At 38.2% G+C, this 26,900-nt stretch overlaps 1 protein-coding gene across 1 annotated transcript in view; it reads left to right on the top strand.

Moving 5' to 3' along the window:
- The window catches only part of CPQ (carboxypeptidase Q), a 353,449-nt gene that overhangs the window by 222,639 nt on the left and 103,910 nt on the right, over positions 1-26,900 (top strand). Inside the window, exon 5 of the mRNA XM_004580618.3 lies at positions 7,931-8,022. Coding sequence (XP_004580675.2) covers positions 7,931-8,022 — 92 coding nt within the window. The remainder of the gene's footprint in view (positions 1-7,930; positions 8,023-26,900) is intronic.

The following is a 26,900-nucleotide window of genomic DNA, read 5'->3' as shown; positions in this document are numbered from 1 at the left end:
GGTGGAAACTCTCTCTCTCCCTCTCTCCATCTCTCTGCCTCTCATATAAATAAACACTAAAAATAAAGAAATAAGTACATACTATGCCAGACTTATAATAGCTACATGCAACTTAGAAATATGTTGATAAAAGAGTCCTATTGTCAGGCAGTTTAAGAAAAATAAACTTATATGTCTTGTTTCCAATCAGACATGATATATACTTAACATTTGTCACAATCAAATTAAAGTAGGCTGCAAATTGTACAAAATATTCGTTTCATTTGACTCAGCAATTCTGGTTTTTAAGAACTCTGCAATGCATATCTTAAATATCCAACAATTAGACTAGTAAAACATTTGAGAATAATTTTCTTGATTGTTAATATACATTATAATTTTCACATGTAGTATTATATTATTAATATTATAATTTGTGATGAATTGTACTGTAGAAATAACAAATGTGCCATGATTTTAAGCAAAAAATAATACAAATGTATTTCAAAAATGTAATAAAAGTGGAATTTTATTTTTTTTAAAGATTTATTTATTTTTATTACAAAGTCAGATATACAGAGAGAGAAGGAGAGACAGAGAGGAAGATCTTCCATCCGATGATTCACTCCCCAAGTGAGCCACAACGGGCCGATGCTACGCCGATCCGAAGCCGGGAACCTGAAACCTCCTCCAGGTCTCCCACGTGGGTGCAGTGTCCCAGTGCATTGGGCCATCCTCGACTGCTTTCTCAGGCCACGAGCAGGGAGCTGGATGGGAAGTGGAGCTGCCGGGATTAGAACCGGCGCCCATATGGGATCCCGGGGCGTTCAAGGCGAGGACTTTAATAGCTAGGCCACGCCGCCGGGCCCATAAAAGTGGAATTTTAAACAGTACAAAAAACTTTCATGATCAGGAGTATTTCCATAATATACACTTTTTAAAGTTCTTTTGTATGAAAATAGTTCTAAAGTATCACTGTTGGTAATTTCTATAAGCATTTTTGTACACATAATGTTTGCATACAAAATTCCAAGGATATGCACTATACTTATAGTTTGTTTCCCCCATTATTTCTTATTTTTATATTTTGAATAGCATGCACTATTTTTATATTCAAAAGATTATCAATGTAAGAAAAGAGTTGTCAGAAAAATGCAGACGCCTGTAATTTAATTCAGTTAGCTGTTGGAAAGATTTTTGTGTCCATTATGTTTATTTAATGACTCAATCAACAAGAGCTGTTGATGTACTAAATTTTGACAAGACCCAGCTGTGCTGCAAAAGTAGGAAATGTAGAAGCAACTGAAGCAAATGTAGAGTTGAGGCATGTTCAATTATCTTGACTATTGGGGTGTTTTCACTTTACTACTGCTGTGTTATTTACTGCTGTGTCGTCTCACAAAAATAACACATATCTTACCAACTCTCTGAACTAAGTAGGTACCAATATGCTGTAGATCAAATGAGGAGTAGTGCCTTTTACTTGTATAAACATCTTTATCCTGTCAGCCCTTAAGTAAGCATTTATTGGGCATATGTGAAATGTCAGGTGCTGGTCCAGAATATGAAAAGGGGAAATAAGTAAATCTCAAAAAAATTAATTGTCTAGCAGGAAGATCAGCGATTCAGTTGGATGAAAATGAAAGAGAAGTGTGTGGAAATTTCAAGTGTAACTCTAAAAAAGGAACAGTCTTCCTTGCCTGTTAGTTAGGAAAGTCTCTCCAGAAAAAGGGGTACCGACGAAGAATTTTACTGAATGAATGAGAACTCGTCAGATGGAAACAGCAGAGGAGTATTCTAGATACAAGGAGAACAAACGCAAAGCACCAAAATCCTAGGCATGTTCAGCAGCCAGTGGGAAGCGAGGTGTAGGTAGGGACTGGGTCAGAAGGAGGAAGCAGAAGAGCCTGGAAAAGTGGGTTAGGCCAGAAATGGCCTTCCCACACTTACAATCACAGTGCTTTTGCTTCATCAGTGATTACTAATGATACTCCTGGCCAACAGAATCCTAATCATCATAATGAGGTAGGACTGTTCCCTTTGAATTATGGAAATTACAACGGCTATGACCTGTTCCACAAACATAGATTACAATATTATCACATCTCTTTAATCTGCTTTACAGTTAATCACCCAAGTCTCCATGGGGCTTATTAGCAGGGAGTCTGTTATCTGCTTTGAAGGCCCTTCCCCCTGCTTCTGAACTGTCCGTGGTGAATCCTGAGATTTACTAAGGCAAATAGGTCAGTTATCTTCCAGAATTCTGTAGCTGAATCTGCCATGTTATGGGAATATGTTTCCTGGTTTTAATTCCGTGTTCCTGGCCTCACCTAAGGCAAAACAGATTTCAAAAACAGAAGCATCAGTGAGATACACAAGTGAGAGCAGGATTTATTTAAAGAGAAAAAGAGTGACACACATGAATGTGGGCATGAGAGGGCCAGAGTGTTCCTCCATCCCAGTCCCAGACGAGATGCAGGCACCTCATGGAATAGTAAGCATACTGGATTGATACGTGAAGGGGTGGATTTACAGTACAGAGACAGAAGTTGCGGGGGAATCTCCTAGCTCACTTATTCCTGACATCCTGCCCAGTTCCCTCATACTACCTGAGATTACTATTCTCCCTGACTGTGGCACAGCATCATTTGCAACCTGTGTCATACTGGTGCCCTTTGGGACAACAGTATTACCACTCATTTCCATTCTCTGCCATTGTTTCTTAAAACACAACCTATGTGTCAGGTGGCAGCTTCTGGCATTTGCCTTAGGTTAGGCTGAAATTAGTTCTCCCCAGAGAAACATAAGCAATCTTGTTGAAGCCCAGTCAGCAGTTGAGACTCTTCCCTTGGCAGAGTCTGATTACTCCCATGGCTTCCGGGTCTTTCCTTCCCCATGACTTCAGTCAGTATTGCCACAAGCCTCTCATCCCTGCACCCCAACCCAAGGAAACAAGTGTCCTTCCCAGGAGATGCTGGGCTCCTTCAACACGCCAACTTTCTTGCCCCTGTAGGTTGTTTCTACAGGGGGCCCAAGAGTTAGCAGTTTGCTAGAAGGACTTTAATTTATTTTTAAGGTTTATTCATTTGTTTATTTGTAAAGTAAAGTGACATAAAAGGAGATCTTCTGTTGGTTCACTCCCCAAATAGCCTCAATAGCCAGGACTTGGCCAGGCTGAAGCCGTTAGCCTGAAACTCCATCGGCATCTCCTGTAATATTGGATTCCTGCATTGTAGGAATGCAGATACTTAGATGGTCATCTGCTCCATCCTAGGTTCATTAGCAGGAGTGGAGCAGCCAAGACTTGAACCAACATTTTAAAAAATTAATTATTTATATTAAGTGGACAAATTTCATGTGTATCACAATATGGATTTAGGAGCTTAGAACTATGTCCCACCCTACCCCTTCCTGTCTGGATTCCCCTACCCACCCCCCTCCCTCATTATTTCTTTGTTTGTTTAATAGTTTATACAATAGCATACTTTCATTTCATTCTGTAACCATGGTTTTAACACTCCATTTCATAAAGATATCAACACTTTGCAAGTAGAAAATAATTATAATAAAAAAAACCAAAAAAATCAAAACAGAACAAAAATGATGAACCAGCCTTCTGATATAGAATGCATGTGTCCCTAGCACCAACTCTACCACAACACCCACATCTGAAAAAAAAAACACACTTTGAAAGACTTTCTGATACACTGCCCCCAGTGCCCTAACAAAAGTAACTATTGTGTTCATATTTGCATAACTAAGAAGGATATCAACTGATTTTTCCATGAACAAAGATCTTTGATGTAATTTTATGTTCTTGAATACAAACAGAAATAGATGCAATTTTGCTTTACCAAAATAATCTTTGTTTACCCATGCCTCCATATGTTAAAAAATTGAGAATATGCACATATATTATATGACAAGTGATGTACTTTGCCCAAAATGAAAACTGGTCTTAACTACTACTTATTTAACCAGGATGCCTTGGCACGTCTTCTCATTCAGTTCATATACTACCATGTCAATATTTATTTCTCTTACTCGTATTAATCATGTTTGTAGCAGGAAGAGAACTCTCTTTAAATATAGGCATGTTCTTCCAAACTGTTGTTAAGGGAGGATTGACAAAAAACCTATTTATGAATTAGTGCATTTATGAGTAAAATGAATATGTTTCAGAGAAAGTCATTTTTTTCTGTAGATCTAACTCAAAAGAGAACAGAATTGTACATAGTTCTGCACTGTTTGAAATGGAATAGTAAATGGGAATTTGAGTCAATATACATTGTTAAACAATAATATTTTTAAAAATCCGTGGTTTGGAAAAGCATGGCAAGATTAGTTTGAGTTTTTCTGCTGTTGTAAGTCAATCATGTATTTTTGCCTTATCTCAATTGCCTTTGAGATTATTTATTTGTGTATTTAGTTGAGAGGCTGATTGACAGGGAATGAGAAAAAAATCTTTTATCTGATTGTTCATTCCCCAAATGGCCACACACAGTCAGGGTTGAGTCAGGACGAAGTCAGGGGCCCAGAATTCTGTCTTGGTCTCCCAGGCGAGAAGCAGGAACTCGGATTTTTGAGCAATCAGCCACTGTTTCCCAGAGACATTAGCAGAGAATAGGAAACAAAACAGTAAAAAGTCAAACTGATGCTCCAGGATGGGAAGTGAGAGTCTTCAGTGGCAGCTTAACCAGCCACACTGAAGTGCCTGTCCCATAACAATCTGTGAGGAAATCTCTGTTTTCCTCTTGTATAGATGCAGAAACTGAGGCTGAGTGAGATGAGGTAGCTAATCCAGTCTCACCGAGCCGGACGTGGCAGAGCCCGGAATGAATGATAGCTGCAGATGGTCTCCATGGCCTGTGCTCCTCTGATACTCATGTTGTCACTGGGTTTCTCACTTCTTCTGCAGAACCCTCTGTTAAGAGAAGTGGGTGTGGCTTGGTGCTGAAACTCTCAATGGTTTGAGGAGACTCAGTCTTTCCAGTACCCAAAAGCTATGCAGTTGTTTTGAGGCTTTAGACTTCACTTCAAGTCAATTGTTTCTTTGTTGTCATCTGGCAGATTTGAAATGCAGAGGAGAGTATCCCTGTATGGTAATGACTGCCAGGTGGCACACAAAATCTAAAGAGATATTCAGAACATTTTCTTGTATTATTTTTTATTTACAATAAGCTGCTCAATTGCTTTTTATTAGCTCCAATGTGCTTGCCATTCCCTTTATTTATTTATTTATTTTTCATGATCCAGTTCCTTAGCTTCAGGGATTTCCTCCCCCACCTTTCTCATGTTACTCCCCCACCCACAAACACACTCTCCTGCACTTAGATCACTCTGCCTTTCGAGTAAAACAAAAGTAAAATCTTAAAAACAACTTGAAATGATCTGAAGGTGCTACTAACTGTATGGAGCATCCACTGCTGCACAGGGGAGAAGAAGCTAATAGGGAAACCAGTTAATTGCCAACTGTATCATTCCAGGTGTCAGAAGGTGGGGACAAAAGGAAAAGATGGTAGCAATGTTGTAGATTCCACTTGGACCTAGACAATGGGATTTGTTGATGTGTTGGAGGTGGAAACCACTTGTCTAAGATACGACTGGAATGCAGGTTAGACTGTTCCACAGCTGTGCTCTCTTGATGTTAAGTGCTCAAGGGTAATGGGCCTTCACAAGTTCTACATAATTTGGTGAATAATGTAGCTCCTCTGTTTTCACTTCTGGATGCTAGGGTTATGAAACGAGAATGCCTTTCAATGCCTAGAGCAAGTAGAACACAGCTCTATGTCTTGAGGGATTTTTTCATGTAAGTTGCAATTGCCCGTGTATGGGGTACAGAGTGTAGCCACACATGGTTATCCTTGAGATCTGTGAAATGTCCATCTCAAAGCCACTCTAAGAGCTTTTCAGTCTTTCTCCAAAAGCTCCTCAGTAAGAAGGAGAAATACAGATCTTCCTGGGAAGATTTTAGTTCGGTTTCATCTTTTCCTGCCTTTGTGTCTCTCAGAAACCACATCATCTGATCTGAACCAGAGCAGATTAAATCACCCCACAAAAAAGCACTTTTATTGTTCCGTCTTATTATAGAATTTATGTTCCGAAATCAGAGCCTGCTTATGGTCCTGTTGAACTCAACAGAGTCACTTAAAACTAGTTCTAGATCTTCCACCTCTGCCATTAACTTCAATACCTCAAGACGCACATTATGCTCTATTGATGATGGCACTAAGTCTCAGTAAGCTCAGCTTTAATTATCAGTCAAAAATGCATGTAATGCACTCAACTTGTGGAATGTCCTACACAGCCACATGGTACAACGTAGGGCGCAGTGTGCCCTCCTGAGACTGTGGACTGAGTAGGAGGAGCTGCACCAATACATAACCTGGGAAGATATTCCAATTCAAATATCAAGTACGTTTTCTCCTTGAATATGTTTGACTTTTACACCATGCTAAAGTTAAAAAAATTACAAATTGAACCATCATAATTCAGAGATTATCTATCCAAATTTGCCTATCACAAGTCAATGAAATTGCCACCAAGCTGTTTGTGCACTATAAGGTGAGTAAATGTCATCCTGTTCAATTCATTTTACTTAACTGAAAGTGAGTGACCTTTTATTTCAAGCAGGAAGGCTGACCTAGCTAAGCACACTTAGCACATCTGCTTCTCATTTCTTACTTTCCTGAGGATAACATGGACAGGCTGCTCTATTTGTGGACTTAGACTGTTTATCTTAAAGTACCGTCAAATGAGCTGATTTCGTTTAGGATCCTTGAAAGGTCCCATGCTCTTACTTAGGGTTCCCTGAACTGCATCTTACAGAAAGAATCGAATAACTCACTGAACTTGGCCATCCATTGGTTCTTGCTAAGCAGAAATCTGAGACAAGAATATGATCTGAGGCTGTCTTTTACTGGTCTGCAGATAACACTTGTTACAAAATCTTTTGTCATTAACTTGCCCTAGATATCAGCCCTCAAATTGCTTCCCTGACATGTCATCTTTTCCATGGGGAAGGCAGCCACACCAGCTACTTTAAAAAAACACAATCAGTTTTGGTCAGCCTTGTTGGGAGTTCTGTGCCCATCCTGTATTCTGTTTCCCATTTTTTTTCCACCAGATTATGGAAATTTTCCTTTATTATTTCATTGAATACATTTTTAAATGTGACTTCTCTTTCTGCATGTTCTAGAACTCTCATAACTCTTATATTTTGCCTTTAACAGTGTCCCTTAATTTTTGAATGCTTTTCTTAGTTTGACTCAGTTTCTCTTCCAGCATTTTGACTGTTTCACCATTGTGGCAAGAAATGTCTTCCAATTAAGAAATTATTTCTTCTACCTTACCCATTCTGTGATTGAGACTAATCACTTAATATTTAATTTGCTCTTTTGTGTCCTTCATTTCTAATAATTTGGTTTGATTTTGTTCTGGTGTTGCTGTTTCCAGTGTAACATATCTTTTTCATTTCTTCAGCAACACGTTAGTCATTTGGTAGTATGTTATTTAACTTCATGGCATTGTAAATTTCTAGTTTTTTTCCTGTTGTTGATTTTGTTTTGTGGCTTTTCATTTAAGAGGATATATAGTAACTGTGTAATGGAAACTATCATATCCAGATGTGAGGATACAATGTAGTATATTCCTCTCTACTTCCAGATCAAAGATGGACTCCCAATGAAACTGTTAACTATATCTTGACTATAGGATACTGGACTCTCTGCCATTGTCTATGCCAGCAATGATGGACTTATGACTGTTTATGAAGAACTATACTATTTTATTAATATAGGGGAAATCAGTGTGGGGACAGGAATAAGGGAAATCTCAGAGCCTATGGAACTGTATCATATAGTAATAATAATAATAATAATAATAATAAAGAAATGGAGAGAGAGAAAAATCAACTCCAATGTGTATTCTTTTCTTTGACTGGTTTTTCCAGGGCTCCGTCCTAAGAGGACTCTGCGCCTGGTGCTCTGGACTGCAGAGGAACAAGGTGGAGTTGGTGCCTCTCAATATTATCAGTTACACAAGGTAAAAAAAAAAAAAGCAACAGAAAACTCTACTATGGCTTGCTGAGCATTTGTATAGGTCATATAAGCATTAAGAACTGTCTCATTAAAATACTTTAACCCTGTGTAAAACTTTTTCATCTAGCCCTGTCAATGTGAATTCACTGCTGAACTGAGAATGCTGGAGCATGGAGTTTAGGCCTTTATCATTTCTAAATCATAGCCTGTGGCATTAGAAAATTCAACTGCTAAGCTGTCACTTTCATAGTCTTTGTAGTTGTGCTGTATTCGTGTATACCATGGAAACAGTGAGAGATATACATCCTATCTCCACACTGAGCTCACTTATACCCCTTTATCTCATTGTCGTAAATCTACTCCGAAGCCCTGAAATATAGGAGCCAAGTGCTGAGGTCTTGAGTTAGCCAATATCATTACTGTAACAGCGGTGGGAATGGTGGCTTCCAAGGCTCTCATGCCTTGGCATATGAAAGAGGAGGTTGGCTTGGTACGAACCAGCAATAAACAAACATGTAGCCTGAAGCAGGTAGGTGGTCAAAGAAGATCATGATAAGAAATGTAAGATCATATGTAAGAAATTGAACAGGGAAAATAATATCACAAAAAACTTGTTTAAAATGTGTTTATTATTTAAAAGTCAAAGTTACAGAGAAAAGTAGAGATGCAGATCTTCCATCTGCTGGTTAACTCCCCCAAATAGCAGCAGAAGCAGGCTTTAGACTGGGCTGAAGCCAACAGCCAGGAGCTTCATCTAGATCTCTCACATGGGTTCAGGGGCCCAAGGATTTGTGCCACCCTTCACTATTTTTCAAGATGCATTAGCAGGGAGCCAGATCAGAAGTAGAGCAGCCAGGGCTCAAACAATAGCATGAACAGCTGGCATTGCTTGCAGTGGCTCAACCTGATGTGCCAAAGCACTGGCCCCTAGAGTAACTATTAAGTGAGCAAAATGTATGAGATCACAAACATTTTTGTGGATCAACTCAACTATAATATTAAGACATGAGATCTTCAATGATAGAAAAGTGTTCCTGGAAGATACAAGAAGTTTGCCTAAACTGGCATTGAAGAAGAGTCAGAATAAGCTGCTTAAGAGAAGAATTGAAATATGAATGAGACCTAAGGATTGAATAGAAACAGGCTAAGGAGGAAAACTGGGAGGAAGGGGGAGAGTACTACGTATGGGTGGAATAAACTACCGTGTGTAATGGCTGGAGGTTAAGAGAGTACAGCAGCCTGGTGAATCAGGGAAGAACTGAGGCCAGATGCACAATGGTGGGCTTGTAAAATTGGGAGGGATAAGAAAGATTCTAAACAGGAAGGTCATAAAACTCATGTGTAAGTATTTGGTCTTTGTCCTCAAGGTAGGAAGATTAGCAGAATCATTTTTTAAACATTTATTTATTTTTATTGGAAAGTCAGATACACAGAGAGGAGGAGAGACAGAGAGGAAGATCTTGCATCCGATCATTCACTCCCCAAGCTGCCACAACGGCTGGAGCTGAGCAGATATGAAGCCAGGAGCCAGGAGTTTCTTCCGGGTCTCCCAAGCAGGTGCAGGGTCCCAGGGCTTTGGGCTATCCTTGACTGCTTTCCCAGGCCACAAGCAGGGAGCTGGATGGGAAGTGGAGCTGCCGGGATTAGAACCGGCGCCCATATGGGATCCCAGGCATGCAAGGCAAGGACCTTAACCACTACACTATCACGCCGGACCCCAGAATCTTTTTTTATTAATGACATTTCATTTTGTGACACAGTTTCATATGCTCTAACATTCCCCCCCACCGAATCATTTTCAAAGGAGAATTTGAAATTCTGTATTACTTGGACTTAAAAAAATCAACATATCCAAAAGAAATGTTCTAAAGCTATTTCATTCTCTATAATATACTCTACTGAAAAAGATTGGTTGGATTTAAACTTCAATCTGGCTTAAAATTTCCTTACCACTGAAATTCCTAGATCTGAAAGAAGGCTGATTCCTCCATACGGTTTTGAAATGTACCATGGCATATTCAAATCCATGGATGAAATCATAAATAACTTTATTTGAAACTTCTGAAAGATTGGCAAGGAAAAACACACTCAAGATAGACGCACACATTGACAGAACTGCTTCATCTTGATGGTATCCATGAGTCCTTGTACAAATGTGTCTCCATGTAGATCATGAGGGCATGCTCCACACACAGGGAGGGAAAGAACGAACCCATAGGAAACAAACACAGGTTTTTTATTTTACAGTGACTCTATAAATGACCAAAAGCATAGGAATTGATGCTGTTATCACTGAGCAATCTACCTTTGGGCTCTGCTCTGTAGTAGTTGCTAGGGGATGCAAGTTCACAGACTCTTCACCAACATGGCTTTCATTATGCCTTGAACATTGACATCCAGCTGATGGGCAAGGGAGGGGGTTTGTTTGTTTGTTTGTTTTTGTTTTTTAATGGGACAGTTCTGGAAGTGGCTTACCTGCTTTCTGCTCAAATTTTAATAGCAAAATCACTCACAAAATGAAACTGCATGTGAGACTAGAAATACAAACCCTGGCTGAAAAGCCACTTCACAGCATCAGCTCTACACTGTGCAAGGGAAACACACACCTCTGGCGGAAGGTGTCCACTCTGAGGTCTTCCTTTCATTTTGTTTATCCTTCCCAAATGCATCCGCCTACAGGAGAAAGGGGTTGACTTGTGGTCTTTACCCCCTGTGGGGCTCAAAGTGAGATCAACTCCAGCAGCTCACTGCAAGTACACATTGCAAACATGACCAGGATACATTTGTGCATCAATACACAGATAGAAAATAGAAATCAGTCCTTGACAATAAGGTGCTGGTATTGTACTCAAATCACTTTAAATTCACAGCAAAGAAATGTAGTCTATCCAGCTATATCTAACAGTGTGCTGAATTATTCATCGTGTTTTGTTCTTGTGAAGGATTTAATTATTGTCATAATGTTAAGTGGTATACATATTGTTCATGAGGGATGACTGAGGCCTAATGCTCTACAGAGTAACTGGACTTGAATGAGTGGTCAGGAGCAGGGAGAAAGGGAAGCCACTCCTCTGCATACTAATGGTGAGGTTTGCCTCCGGCATCTGTATGGTGATACCAGACAGGAAAAGAACTCTTAGAGGGGAAAATCCATTTTGGTGAATATAAAAAAAAAAAAACTTTGAACTTATTAAATGACTCTTCAAGGAATATCATGGAACAATGACTATTGTTAGTGATCTATAGCAGGAATTAGCAAATCATGGCCTGTAGACCAAACCCAGCCTGTACCTATTATTGTACAGATCTCATCAATCTCAGACTAGTTTTTTTTTTTCCTGTTGTTGACTGGTTATGCAATAGAGAATTCATGTAGCCCACAAAGCTTAAAATATTAACTATCTTCTCTATACGAAGTGCTTGCTGACACCTGATCTATATTATAAAAATTTTTTTTTAAATTTAAATTATTTTTGCTTCCTATATAATACTCTCTTATGATCTTGTATGATCTAGAAGACAAAAATTGTTTGGCACTCAGCTCTGCTTTCAAACCAGATATGGTCTGCCCAAGAAACTGTTGAATTGATCTGGACAAGAAGATGCTGGACTTTGTGCATGGTACATGCTTGCAGTGAAAGAATCATGACTGGATTTGAACTGTAACACTGCAATAAGGTGGAGGAATCCACCATGGGGGGAGAGTACGAGGAGGGGTTGGGGGAACCCCAGAGCCTATGAAATGGTGTCACAAAATGAAATGTAATTAAAAAAAAAAGAAAGAGTGCTTATCAGAGAAATGAATTTTATCTGACCATATATATGCATGCAGATTAATAAAGCGGTGTATACCTGTAAAAAAAATGCATTAGTTGACTGCTTCCACTGTGACTGCAGCAAGGTGAGAGCTTCGTGTAACTGTTACTGCCCTCCACAAAGTTATGTTTAATATGTGAAACCCTTTTCTTAGATTCTCAGGTGGTGTTTTCAACTTAACTAGGTCTCTAAGGAACTGTAGTTGGTTTAGTTCATCTTATTCTTTTAGCCTATTTAAGTATTATTTTTATTTTAATAACAGCTGATTGGAAATGATTTTTAATGAAAATAAAATCATGTGTTCATTTCCCCTCAAAAAAAAAAAAAAGTGAGCAAATCAGGGCCCTTGCATGTGCTGGGTTCCCATATGGGCACCGGTGCTAATCCCAGCCACCCAGTTTCCTGTGCAGCTCCCTGCTTGTGGCCTGGGAAAGGAGTAGAGGACATCCCAAAGCCTTGGGACCCTGCAGCCATGTGAGAGACCTGGAGGAAGTTCCTGCCTCCTGGTTTCAGATTGGTGTAGCACCAGCTTTTGTGGCCACTTAGGCAGTGAATAATCAGACCAAAGATCTTCTTCTTTGTCTCTCCTTTTTGTATATCTGACTTTCCAATAAAAATAAAACTTTAAACAAAAAAATTGTTTGGCACTAAATATTTTCTCAATGTAAGTATTTTTCAGCAAGTATTTTCATGGTAATACCAGAAACATACATGCATAATCTTTTTTTGCATTCCAATGCGATAGAATTTATATTAAATCTGGATAAACTTAGGTGCTAGTTATACAGCAAATGCTATTTAGAAAATTATTACTTGTCTTCCTCTGGTTCTGAAGGTATGCTTTTTTCCCTTCACCATCTTTTTAAGAACAATGTTTTCATGAAAGCTATTTTAATGGACATAGTTTCCTAAACTTCCATGGGAATAAAATTAACACTAATATTCAAGGTCTTTTTCTTAGTAAGTACGTCTTTATTTATAATATATTTGTAGTAATATATGTATGTAAAATATAATTTAATGTTTCTTAAAATTACATGGCAAAATTTATTTTCAAAATTATATTCAGATTAATAGCTACCTTTATTTCATAATTATGCTTCCCTATGAAATACTAGCTCAATTATTATAACTGCTAGAATTTCCTAAATGAGCCAAACAATTACTAGACAGTTTTCTAAATTATAGTGAAAATATGTGAGGTTATTTGTGGTTTGTATACACATTCTGAAGCTTCTATGCAACTGTATTACAATGTCTAATACATTTTCTCTAAGGAAACAAACTTTCTCAAAGAGATCTGCTAGCATTCGGTAGGAATTACTAGGAAAAAAACCTAAACAAGAAGGAAGGAATTATCGTCTGTACTTTAGACTCAACTAGAAGAGGGATCATTCCTGGAGTCCATCTACCCAGCCCAAAGCAGCTCATAGCAGAGCCCATAAATGGTGTGATTATAATTTTTTCAAATTTAAAAGTCTTTCACCAGCTGTAAACTTTTCCGAGTGAGGAGTATAGGCACACAGAGGTTCACCTTGGCACAAAGCAAGGTGGAGACAGTGATCACAACCGACCACCATCACATGGTTGTCCTCTCTGCCCTAGTGCTTCCCGAAGAGGCCCGCCACACTTACTTGCCTTGTTGCGCTCCTCACTGATGGACAGAGCTCCATGGTCCCACTGAAGTCCACTACAAGGAGGGGCACATTTCCACAAAGCTTCCAGAGAGGATACTTACAAGTGTTTCTCTACATACACAGAAATGAGAAATACAGGGCCCAGCACCACAGCCTAGTGGCTGCAAGTCCTCGCCTTGCACGAGTGGGAGCCCATATGGGCGCCGGTTCTAATCCCGGCCACCCTGCTTCCCATCCAGTTCCCTGATCTTCTTCTCTGTCTCTCCTCTCTGTATATCTGACTTTCCAATAAAAAATAAAATAAACTTAATTTAAAAAAAAAATAAAAGGGCCCAGTACAATAGAGTAGCCATTGAAGTCCTCGCCTTGCACACTCCTGGGATCCCATATGGGTGTCAGTTCTAATCCTGGCAGCCCCACTTCCCATCCAGCTCCCTGCTTGTGGCCTGGGAAAGCAGTTGAGGACAGCCCAAAACCCTGGGACCCTGCACCCACGTGGGAGACTCAGAAGAGGTGCCTGGCTCCTGGCTTCGGATTGGCTCAGCTCCCCAGCCTGGGGAGTGAATGATCGGATGGAAGATCTTCCTGTCTGTCTCTTCTCCTCTCTGTATGTCTGCCTTTCTGATAAAAATAAATAAATCTTAAAAAAATAGGAAATGAGAAATACAAGAAACGTGAAATAATGTCAGAAAATTTCCCTAATTTGTACAAAGATATGGACATGCAAGTGCGTGAATCACAAACAATCCCAGCTGGACACAATCAGAGAATATGTTCACCGTCACATATTATATTCAAACCTTCAAAAGGAAATCAGCATAAAAGATCCTAGAATGTGCAAGAAAAAATGATACATCACCATTAGAGGATCTCCAATCAGCAAAATATTTATCCGAAATGCCACAGACAAGGATAGAAAGGAAAGCTGTAGTCCCAAGTTCTTAAAGAAAAAAAGAAAGAGAAGAGAAGAAAGAAAGAAAAAGAAAGGTTGATATTATACAGCAAAGCTTTCATTTCTAAATGAAGGTGAAATAAAAGACTTTCAGAAACAAGCAAAAATTGAAAGAATTTGTTAGCACCCAGCCAGCTGTAAACATGGTGTTAAGGATGTGCTATACACAGAAACAAAGCAAGGTAACAAGCATCAAGCAAGAACATGAAGGCAGAAGGACCTTCCTCAGAATAGTGAAAAGGAGGTGCAAAACAGAACTATAGGAAATTTTACAGAAAACTGTCAAGACTAAGCCATTACTTAAAAATGATAATTTTCTTTTTTTAAAGATTTGTTTTCATTGGAAATTTTCATTTTCATTTATTTATTTATTTCATTTTAAGATTCATTTATTTTAATTGGAAAGTCAGAGGAGAGGAGACAAAGAGGAGAGGAGACAAAGAGGAGAAGAGACAGAGAGGAAGATCTTCCATCCATTGATTCATTCCCCAAGTGAAGGCCACTGGCAGGTGCTGAGCCATTCTGAAGCCAGGAACCCAGAGCCTCTTCCGGGTCTCCCACATGGATGCAGAGTCCCAAAGCTTTCAGCCATTCTTTTTTTTTTTTTCTAATTATTTTTACTACAAAGTCAGATATACAGAGAGGAAGAGAGACAGAGGGGAAGTGGAGCTGCCGGGATTAGAACCGGCGACCATATGGGATCCTGGCACATTCAAGGCGAGGACCTTAGCCACTCGGCCACGCCGCCAGGCCCATCTTTCAGCCATTCTTAACTGCTGCCACTAGGAGGGAGCTGGAAGGGAAGCAGGACACGGGGACCTGCACCAGTGCCCATATGGGATCCCGGCTCATGCAGAGCAAGGACTTGAAGCCACTAGGCTACTGCGCCAGGCCCCATAAATAATAACTTTGTAAATGAACTAAACTCTCTACTTAAAAAGAGAGAAGAAAAAAGAGATTGAAAAAGTGGGTTGATAATATGTTTTTGCAAATCTTTAAAAAAAAGGCAAAAAAATAAGGGAAGCAAGGAAGTAGGTTGAAGGAAGGTTAGAGGGAAGGAGGGAAATGTGGTTTCTTCCTAGAATTGTACCTATAGATTATGTGAAATCTCTTCTCTCTTAAATAAAAATTTCAAAATACATTATGATACTGCCAAAAAAAAGACAACACCAATAAATAAATAAATAAATATTATAATGAGTATCTAAGTAGAAATTCTGGCTGAAAAGTACAATAGCTGATGTGAAAGATTCTAGAGATATTCTGCACGTATTTGAGTAGAAAGAACGATCACTGAATTTGAAGATGCATCTGTTGGAGTGATTTCATTAGGAGTAGAAACAAAAAAAAAAGGAAAAGATTACCAGATCCAAAAATAATAGTGGATGGAGCACCCTCAAACACATCCACATACCCAATGTTACAGAAGTCAAACAGTGAACTAACAGGAGAGAAGGAATAAGTAGAGATTGAAAATAGCGTTAGTTTGATGGAAAATATGAATGCACATATCTGGGACGTTCTGTCAGTTCTAAGCAAGGAAAACTCAAGGAAGGAATCCATGTACAGACACACATTATATTTAAGCCATTTAAAGTCGAAGAGACTAGAACAGCATACACAGTGGGCCAGGGACAAGGGATCTTCAATGCCATTAACAGCTAATTTCTCATCAGAAACAATGAAGGCCAGGAGAAAGAGCGGTGACCTAGTTCAAAGTTCTAAAGAATCTATTAACCAAAAATGTTATGCCTATTAATGTAATCCCTCAAAAAGTGTAAGAGACCAATCACAATGGCTCAGTGGCTAAATCCTTACCTTGCACTATCCAGGATCCCATATGGGCTCCAGTTCCTGTCCCAGCTGCTCCACTTCCCTTCCAGCTCCCTGCTTGTGGCCTGAGAAGGTAGCTGAGGACAGCCCAAAGCCTTGGGACCCTGCACCCACATGGGAGACCCAGAAGAAGCTCTTGGCTCCTGGCTTTGGATTGGCTTAGTGCCAGCCACTGTAGCCACTTGGGCAGTGAACCATTGGATGGAAGATTCTCTCTCTCTCTCTCTCTCTCTCTCTCTCTCTGTCTCTCTCTCTCCCTCTCTCTCCCCTTCTCCCCAGAAATATGCCTTTCTAATAACAATAAATCTTTAAAAAAAATTGTTACAAAAGGACACGATGTGGTAGCCTAGAGACTCAAGTCCTTGCCTTGCACACTCTCGGATCCCATATCAGCGCTGGTTCTAATCCTGGCAGCCCCACTTCCCATCCAGCTCCCTGCTTGTGGACTTGGAAAGCAGTCAAGGATGGCCCACAGCCTTGGGACCAGGACCCATATGGGAGACCCAGGAGTACTTCCTGGCTCTTGGCTTCGGGTGGGCTCAGCACCAGCCGTTGCAGCCTCTTGGAGAATGAATCAGCGGATGGAAGATCTTCCACTCTCTCTCCTCCTCCTCTCTTCCTCATCTCTGTAAATCTGACTTCCCAATTTAAAAAGTTTTAAAAAAAAAGAATAATAAAGCAAATAAATTTCCAGACAAACAGAAATGAAAAGAACCCATTACTAGTTATTATTTGCTGTAGGTGTCCCTTTAGAATAAAATTAAGGGACATTAGTCAGTAACTCCAACCATATAAAGCAGTGATGTTTCAAGTAAATGTAAATTCAGGAAGTAATTGTAACCTCAAGGATGACCACTAAAACATTAACAAAAATACAGAAAGGAAATGAGGAGGAAATAAAAATAATGAACTAGGAAACAATCAAATGATCAGAAAGAAACCAACAATGGGTGAATTGGGTAACAAGAAATATATGACATAGAAAATAAATAAGATAACCGGTGCTGTAGCATAGTGGGCAAAGTACTGGCGCCTTTTGTTGCTGCCATTTGGGGAATGAGCCAGTAGATGGTAGGTTTCTATCTCTCTGCCTCTCGCCCTCTGTAACTTAGTCTTTAGAAATAGATAAATCTTTTCAAAAAGAAAAAAGCAGAATTCTTTTCTTACAATTTATCGCTTTAAATGTAAGTGGATTAAATGCATCAAATAAAAGGTAGAGATTGATAAAATGAATTTTTATATAAATGTGATCCAACTGTTTGTTTTTATAAATCATCCTGAATTCACAGCTACAAATATGTTGAAGCTGATAGGATGAGAAACAATTTTTTGAAAAAGCAGTGAGAAGATTAGTGGAGTGGCTGTACTAATGCAAAATGAACTTTTCTGTCAAATATTGTTACAAAAGCAAATACATAAAAGGTCAATGTATCAGAAAACCGGAAAAATCATGAGCATTGCAAGAAAGACTAGGATTCACGAGGCCATATTTTTCTATTTAAACTACGTTAGCTGCGGCTTTCCTAGGAATAAAACCTAATGTGTCAGTGTAAACAACTTTGGAATGATATCTATTTATATAAGTTCTGCAAAAGGAATAACATTTATAGAAGCAGAATCTGTGTTTGGGTTTTCTGTTTATTGTGTTGCTGGAGTCTCAAGTACCAATTTATTCCACAAGCAGAAGCATCAACTGACCCGCATTATTCTCTAGCTTAATGGAGTTCCTATCGGATTGGTCAGTCTCAGCAATCTATTTCCTCTAATTCATGATGTTCATGTTTGAAAGTTGTTCCAAGTGGGTAATTCACCATGATACTTATCACACTTACTACTTTCTAATCTATATGTATCTGTATTGCATTGATAACCAGACAACTAACCTACATATAAATTTTGAGTACTATTTGTCAAATAAGTTATTTTAACCATGTTTATGGGGTTGCAACAAGGGTTTTTGATCAGCATTAAATATACATGAACTTGAGGGTGTAATTAAATAGTTGATGAAAAATTCCAGTTTGAGTAAATTGCCGAATGAAAGAATAAGTAAAAATTATTTTCAAGTGGTTGACATTCAATTATGATGCTGCTCACTTGAGATGACCACAGTCCTTGTTGAAGTGTCTGGACTGAAATTCCAGTTCCACCCCCAATTCCAGATTTGCACTAGTGCAGCAGATAGTGGTTTCCCACCCACGTAGTAGGACTGGTTAGATTTGCCCCATTCCTGTCTTCAGCCTGGCCCAGTCTTGGCTATTGTGGGTATTTGGAGAGTAGAGCCGTTCAGTAGAAAATCAGTCTGTCTGCATATATTTAAAATTAAGAAAATACTTAATAAAAATTTGAAATAATTATCTGTGAAGTTCACCTTTAGTTGAATTATAAATTTTCTTTGTTAGTCCTTGTCATTTATAATAGTTTTATGAATGCTACAGTATTTAATTTTCTTTAAACTTCTTGTGCAAATTATCTTAAAATTTATTTCTTCTTGAGTAGATGACTAAAGCCAACCAATAAACCAATCCAACAAAAATCTACTTTTAAAAAAGTGCTAAGTTCCATTTCCCAGTAAGTTATAAAATTTTTTCTCCTGGCTTTGAAGTTCCTCTCTCTCTCTCGTTGTACACATTAGTATGTGAACTTGAGAATTAATTGATAAGTGTATTGTTCTTACTTTATGTTTATTAGTTTTTGCAGATGTAACTAATCCTTCTTCATGCTGTTTTTTGAAATTTAATTGGCATTCTGTACATGCAGAGATTTTAAGTATACTTCTAAATATATGTGTGGAAAATGAATATGGGAAATTATTGCCCAGATGAAGACACAAAGCATTCCTGTTACTGAAGCAAGCTTTCATGTACTTCTTCCAAGCAACCTGACTCCACCAAAGTCAGTGTGGCCATCCTCCTCCTCACCACATGTCTCTTCTATTTGAACTTCATAGAAATGGAGTCATACAGTATATTATCTTTTTTACTTAAAGAAAGCAGAGAAGTGTCAGTATATAGACTTGAACCAGGCTTCCTTAATTAAACATTTGGCCTAACAGTTCATCCATGTTTTTGCATTAACAGCAGTTTGTCCCTTCCTATTGCCTAATAGTTTTTTGATGTATGAATACACCATAGGATCTTCATTGATTCTTCTGGACAAAGAATACTTGGGAATTCTGTGGTTAGGCCTTTAAGCTATTTACGGTTTAGCTAGTATAATTGAGCAGGTATGATTTTTTTATACCAATCCTTGAATGGATATATTGCATTTATTCTCTTTTCTAGAAGGAGTATTGATGGGTGGTGTTTAACTATATTGGAAATTACCACAGAGATGGAAAGTGGTATCATTTTCATGGGAGTGCTAATTACTCAGCATCTTTCCCAACTCATGCTGTTTTGGTCTTTTCATTTTTGAGCATTCTTGTCTGTAACATATTTTTCTTCTTATCAAATTATGCTTCTGAATAGTTAAACAATGTTTCCATCTCTAGTGGTCACCATCCTTTATCTTCCCTCACATCCTTTCCTGGGACACTTTTATTCCAGTGTTTTGCCTTACTGTGTAAGGGGGACCACAGGCATTTTTATTCTGTGTTAGTTTGGAGTAACAATGGTTCTGCTTGGCAAGAGCAGGACATAGACATTCAATCCTGCAGGTAATCACAATTGACTAACAAACACACACACACACACACACACACACACACACACACACACACACACAGTAGGTGCTATGAGAACTCAACTGGAGCCAAAAAGAGGTAATGACCCCATAGGGCACAAGGACGAAAAACTCCTGCCCAGAAAAAAAGATAATTTTAGAAATGGGGAAAATACTTCATGAAATGCTTACTATTCTCTCTTGATAAAATTATTCAAGAAATAAACTGATTGATTGAATTCAAATTCTATTCACATAGAATAAAATGAAACCACACAGAAAAGCATCGTATTGTGCACTAGTGAAAAGGGTTCTTATAGGATTAGAATTTTGAGTTAAAAAATACCAAACATGATTTTATTGTATTCTTAAATCAGTGAATGAAATGAGGTTTGTCCAGATGTTATATCCCTAATCTGTTTTTCATGAGAACAGTGTGACTTTTTTCCCTTTACTGAGAAAGAGAACAGAATGTCATTTTTCTGAAATGTACAGAGAAGGAGAAAAAAAATCATAGATTAGTTTCAACTGTATTTCCACCGTTTTTAAATCATTTTCCATTTTAAGCAAAAAATATGATTAGGCATAATTATAATGAGTAAGGTAATCTGGCCTTGAGAAAGCCTCATTACACAAGGTAATCAAATAAAATAGATTGATAGGTTTTATTGTGGCATGAAAAATACTTTAACCTTTTTCTGATTTATTGCACAAACTTCTGGAAATTGAATTACTAGAATAATGAACACTGGTGTGTTCTGTTAGTCATTAATAAGGGCAATATTTTCAAAGTACACTTTATTAAATGAGAGATGGATGTGTGATCATTCTAAGTACATTCGTTTATCAGAAGTCAAGCTAACTCTAAAATGCAAGTTAAAATGAATGTAGCATACTGAGAAATAAGAGATATATGCAGCAAGTGTCTTTACCCCCAAATAAGAGAACTCCCATGACTGTTTTTAATTATGCTTTTACATTATGCTACATGTTTTTCTTCCTTTTCCTACATTAGTAATGTCATGATACACTTATATATCGGATAGTTAAATCTGTAACAGTAAAATGAATGGCTAAGCCCTTAGAATAACTTGGGGACAAATAATAAGAGGGAAATTTAGGGAGGGTGGAGGGGGAGAGTGGTGATCCCCTATACATGTAAATCTGTATCAAGGGGAAAAAAGTTAAACTGAATGTGTATATTTCCCAAAATTTCCTGTGTTATCATGATGAGAGATATTCCTAATTTGCTGGTATAAATATGCAAAAAAAAGTTCCAGCCAACTTTCTAACCCACATTAGCTTTTATTTCTAAAACAAAGGAATATGGTGGTATTAACATTATAAAGCCTTCTTGCAATACTTCCAGAAGTTCTTGAGAGAAGGGGCATTTGCCTAGTGGTTAGGACACTTGCATCCTACATTTGACTCTGGACCCTGGCTCTTTATCCCCATGTTCCCAGTGGTGCAAACCCTGGGAGACAGCAAAAATAGCTCTATTTGAGTTTCTGCCACCCACATGGAAAAATTGATTTATGTTCCCATCACCTGACTTTGGCCCAGCCTAGCCCCATTATTGAGGCACTGGACATAGAACCAGTAACGGGATTTCCTTCCTTCCTTCCTTCCTTCTTTCCTTCCTTCCTTCCCTCCTTTCTCTCAAATTAAAACAAAAAGTTTAAATTCATGGCAAAAATGAAATTAATTGTAAAATTATTTTGATGCCAACAGGTTTTGAAACTCATCCCTGTTTTTTTTTTTTTTTTTCACCCACAATACAGCTTTTCTATGAATTTGCTGAGGACTTCTTGTGTGTTAGAAATGTTTGGGAGACTTCTTTATGTTGTCTAAACAATTGAGTTTCTTAGGCATTTTTCTTTTTCCAACTCTATTGTTTGTAACATTAATGCAGCTAAGGTGACACTGCCAGAATAAGACAACATTACACTCATATTTATTTCTGGTTATAAAAATAATAGAGTTGATGTGCTCATTCAGCATAATTGTGTCTGGTCTGTGTCTCCAGCACAGCCTTCCCGTACCTTTAATGTTCCATGCAGAATAGACATACTAATCAGAGGTTATGATCACAATCATTACTACTTGGCTTTTATGCGCCCTGTGTTTTTCTCTCAGTGCCTACATATTTGCATTAAATCTGTCAAGCACATCATAAAATGGGTTTAAATTTAAATTTATCTCAGTATATTCTTGGTCTAGAGTCTTAGTATTTCCAACATTCACATGATTTGTATAGCATTCCTCACAACTTTATAGGGCTATTATTGGATTAAAAAAAGAAGAAATGTTTTTGCTTTTTTTTTTTTTTTTTTTTTTTGGCTTTGTCTTGTTAGAGGTTCGTTACATGACTATGGGACCTCTAGACCTTATCTATGTGTAGTAATTATATATAGATGTACATTAGTTAGGCAAAGCCATTAAATATTTCATTTAATAGTAGGAGAACTCTTCTACCTGTGAGTAAATTAAGTAGGCTTCATTTCATCTCCTCTTTTTGCAGGGAATCCCATTGGCTTTTATGATTTTTTTTCTACATATGAGGAAAGAATATTTCTTATAAAAAGATAAACCATGACAACTTACAATTAATTTTTCCCATGTACCTGGGATGACAAAATCTTGCCTCCCCTTTTGTAGTATTATTCACCACAGATGAATTTCAGATTGTGGGCAAATTTTGGCTTTAGCATTGGTTTCAGCCGAGTACACAGAAACATCTCCTGACTTCTCCGCTAGCATTTCTAACCTACAGAGGGCAATTGCTTTATAAAATTGGTTCTGAAAACACAGGACCATAACCAAAATTTATTGTGAATTATTATGACTAGAATCTTATCCCATTTATTCTCATTTTGTATCCAGTACATTTCATCAACCTACTAAAGGTTGACTACTACACACAAATGATTTCTGCCTCAGTGCCACCTTGTTATTAGCCAGTTCAGGATCTTACCCTGAAGGACCCATAGCATAGTTAGGGCATGAACAGTCTAAGGAAATCATGGCACTCCAGGATACACAATTGGAACTGAAATGGCATTCCCTGGGCTCACAAATGACCTGTGGATCAGAGCATTTGGAGACTATATTATCCTGTTTCTTATTCTTGAGCCTTAGAAAGTTACAATGGCAGCAATCACTTCTGAGTTACCAGCACTGTTTTCATTTGCCTGAAGCCATCTTCTGTCTCAGCGTTCTGAGTCAGCAGTTGACAAACATACACACAGAGACACAAAAATTGCAAGATCCAGCCAGAAAACATTTTGGTCTGTAAGCCATGTATTTTCTCTCTTCCACTCTACCAATGTAGTGCAGTCATGGAAAATATTGGACAAATGAGTAGGACCGTGTTCCAATAAAATTTCATTTAAAAAAAAATAAAAGTTTCAATAGCTTGCTGACCCTTATTCTAAACTTCAGTTGAACAGAAGTTTAGAAAAACTCTTCTGAAGCCCTTTCTATTATCACAAGTCCCAGTTGTTACAGGTATTTTGTGGTGCCTGGTAAAATCATAGCACTTAAAGATTGTGTCTTGGTGACCTGCTCACATGACTGTTGTGAACTCAGCACTTACAAGGTTGCAGAGCTTCACCCAGGATATTGAGCCAACAGCACATTCCATTCCCAGGTCAGCCTAGAGAGCTTAGTGCCTTAGGTATAGCTCAGAGAGTCTCACTACAGGCACTACAGGCATAGTTACCCTATCAGAGGAAAGGGTTCACTTGTTACTCCCACATTTCCTAGCACAAGAGCAGAGTCTTTTATTAAGATGGTTAAATGTAATAATACTAGCAGATACATTCCAAGGGGCCTATTTTTAAATGTTTTTACATAAAGATAAAGGGAACATATTTTAAGCATTCCATAGGTACAGTTAAAAGAAGGCAACCCTCGTTCCTGATTCCCTACTCCTTCCAATCCCCTCCTTTTCTGCCTCCTTGGTATCAGTTTTTGCTAAGACATAATTTTAATCCACTCTATATTTACAGGCTTAATTTTCCACAAATCGTAACTTTGAACAAGAAAAAGGTAGCAAGGTCCACTTCTATAAGAGTTTAAGGATCTTTTAAACAAATGAATGAATGAGTGTGGTAGCCTAGCAGCTTAAGTCTTCATCTTGCATGCACTAGGATCCCATATGGGCACTGGTTTTGATCCCAGAGGCCCTGCTTCCCATCCAGTTCCCTGCTTGTGGCCTGGGAAAGCAGTTGAGGATGGCCCAAAGCCTTGGGACCCTGCACTCACGCAGGAGATCCGGAAGAGGCTGCGAGATCCTGGCTTCACATTGGCGTGGCTCTAGCCATTGCAGCTGCTTGGGGAGTGACTCAAGATGGAAGATCTTCCTCTCTGTCTCTTCTCCTCTCTGTATATCTGACTTTACGATAAAAATAAAGTAGGTCTTTATAAAAAAGAAAAAGGAAGATATGAGTGTTTCAGTATCTCTTGTCAACTCTCTTACTGGTCCCTAACAATTATCTTTAGCTGTTTATCCACATCTTAGTTTTATCCATGCATTTTCCTTTTTTAAAACCTGAATTATCGTCTGGAAGAGATTCTACCTAAGAGCTCCAAAGAATAGTATATATTGTGATAATAAACAGCTATTATGGAGTGTATCCAGTATGGTATATCTGGCCACTATGATGTTTTTGTAACTCTACCTTGTAACACAGAAACCCCAAAGAATTGTCCCTGTGTCATGTGTTGAGGAGTGAGTGGGCAGAGTAAGTCTGGCAGGTCAATTCTGGGCAGTGAATCCACCTTTCCTCTGAGAAGCTAGGTCCAGAAGCCAATGTGGAGTGCTAAAGCTGTGTTACAATGTCTGAAAATCAGGCTGGGAATCAAGCAGCAAGATTGTGGGACATAGTTGTGAGTTCAGTAACATCTTCAAGTCATTTCCAGCATTCATGTTGATTCATGTTGATTCACGTATTTGTGTAAAAAAACACACACACAAAGCATGATTTTCTAACCAGAAGATTAGAACTTTTTGCCCCTTACTGACTTTCAGGAGAAGTCTCCCTTGCTTGAACTTACAGAATCAAATCCTGCATTTACAATTACTCATTCTAGAAGCTAAGGTTGCCCTAGCAACCAGCAGTCTGACTAAACTGCTTGGGTTTCAGGGTTCTCTTAAAGGAGAGCTTCTCAAAATCAATTTCTAAGCTTTCATACCCCACACAGCCAAACATACATAAACAAAATTCAAATTTAGAGTTTAACAAGGCCTTTCAACAAGGTTTAAAGTGGTTTCATAACATGAGTTATTTTGAGATTAAGTAGCATTGCTGTTCTGAGATAAAATGGGAGTATAATTTGCTTTTATGGATTCCTATAGTTTCATTTAATAAAACTCACCCAATGGGATGCACCACCCCTGAAACCAGAAGCAGTGCTGTGGTAAATGCTTGTGAATGTGTTTCAGGCAGCTCTCCAGTTATTAACTGGCTGGGAGAATGTATAGTCTGCATCTGTCTCCCCCTCATCACCATGGATGCTTGATTTTGTTTTTCTTCTCCAAAACTTTGAAAAATATCACACTCAGAGCCAAATCTATCACACACAGAGCCAAATGGAAGGCAATCAAGCTGTTTGTCTTTGAATTAGGAAAGGTCAAAGGGGGGAAACATAATAGTAGAGGAGAAAGTACTTTGTGAAAATTGTCCATTTTTTTCCTTGTAAGTCAAGGTAATTTGTTCCTTTTCTTAATTCTGAAAATCTAGTTACTAAAAATATTACAGATGGACTTAGAAAGAAAAAAGAAACTATCAAAATTTTTGACAGTCCTTCTTCCCCAAATACATGGCAAGTTCTTACTATTATCTCTTCTATCTGTGTGATCATAGAATATATTTTCATAGACATCATCTCATTGATCAAAGATTTTGGCAGTGGGCAGACTATGCACCATTTTTTTTAGTCTAGCCATGAACAAATACTCTTAAGAACTATAGAATATACCCAGGACTCTGTGGCACAGCAAATGGGCTACGGAACCTGAGCTGGAAACTGGCTTTTCTGTCTCAAGATTTCAGCCATAATGACCAAGTACTTCTTTGCTGCATATCTTGAATAGAAATATCTACCAACTTGTTACAAACTGAAGGACATATACACCAATATATTGAGAATATTAGGTCATCAGTAAGACATGAATGGAAAAATTGATTATGCTAAAGCATGCATACAACAGGGTAAATTCCGTTGACTTTTGAGTAAAAAGGCCAACAAATATTGTGTAATCCTGCAAACTATAATTTTTACTAGTAATAATTATTGGTACCTCTGCTGTAGAATATAAAAATAATTATAAGGATTTGTTCATAATATTAACTCTTCAAATCCTGTTATATCAATACGTGCTGGCAGTAGTAGTAGTAGTAATTGCATTTTAAGTGAATTTTCTTAGGATATTTTCTAAGTAAATCTAGTAAACAATTGCTAGCATTTAAAAATCCTAATTTTTTATTGATGTGAAACTCCTCCCCATAATAGCTGTCAAAATTGTCGCATGATTTTAAAGAATGTGTTTTGATCAGAGGATCTCCAGAATTCTTCGGACATTTGTTGCTGCCTCAATCACGAAAGAAGGAAGCCAATAAAACCCCAAATTTTGAGACATAGAAACAGTACATGCATACGTCTGTTTGTATGCTTTTGTATTTGTAGAGCTTGGAAACCATACCTAGGAAGAAGACACTCAAGACCCTGCACAAATTGAGTATCTCCCAGCATTTCTTCCTTAAGATGACTGTGCTTAATAGCCTCTCTGGGGACCTGATCTATTTCTAAGCATTTCCTAGTGCAGGGATTTCACTTGTGTCAGTATTTTTTTTTAACATTTTCCAACAGCAGGCTCTTAGTGAAGTCTTAATTTAAGGAAGCAATTTAGAAAACTAGAGGAACAATTGAAAAACAACTAGCTGTAGGTCCCCATAGAGTTAATCCCACCCACCTGAC

This window comes from Ochotona princeps, chromosome 9 (genome assembly GCF_030435755.1).
Source record: "Ochotona princeps isolate mOchPri1 chromosome 9, mOchPri1.hap1, whole genome shotgun sequence".
NCBI classification, from domain to species: Eukaryota; Metazoa; Chordata; class Mammalia; order Lagomorpha; family Ochotonidae; genus Ochotona; species Ochotona princeps.
The sequence above is the reverse complement of the archived record's forward strand: the minus strand, read 5'-3'. Positions and strand labels throughout refer to the sequence as shown.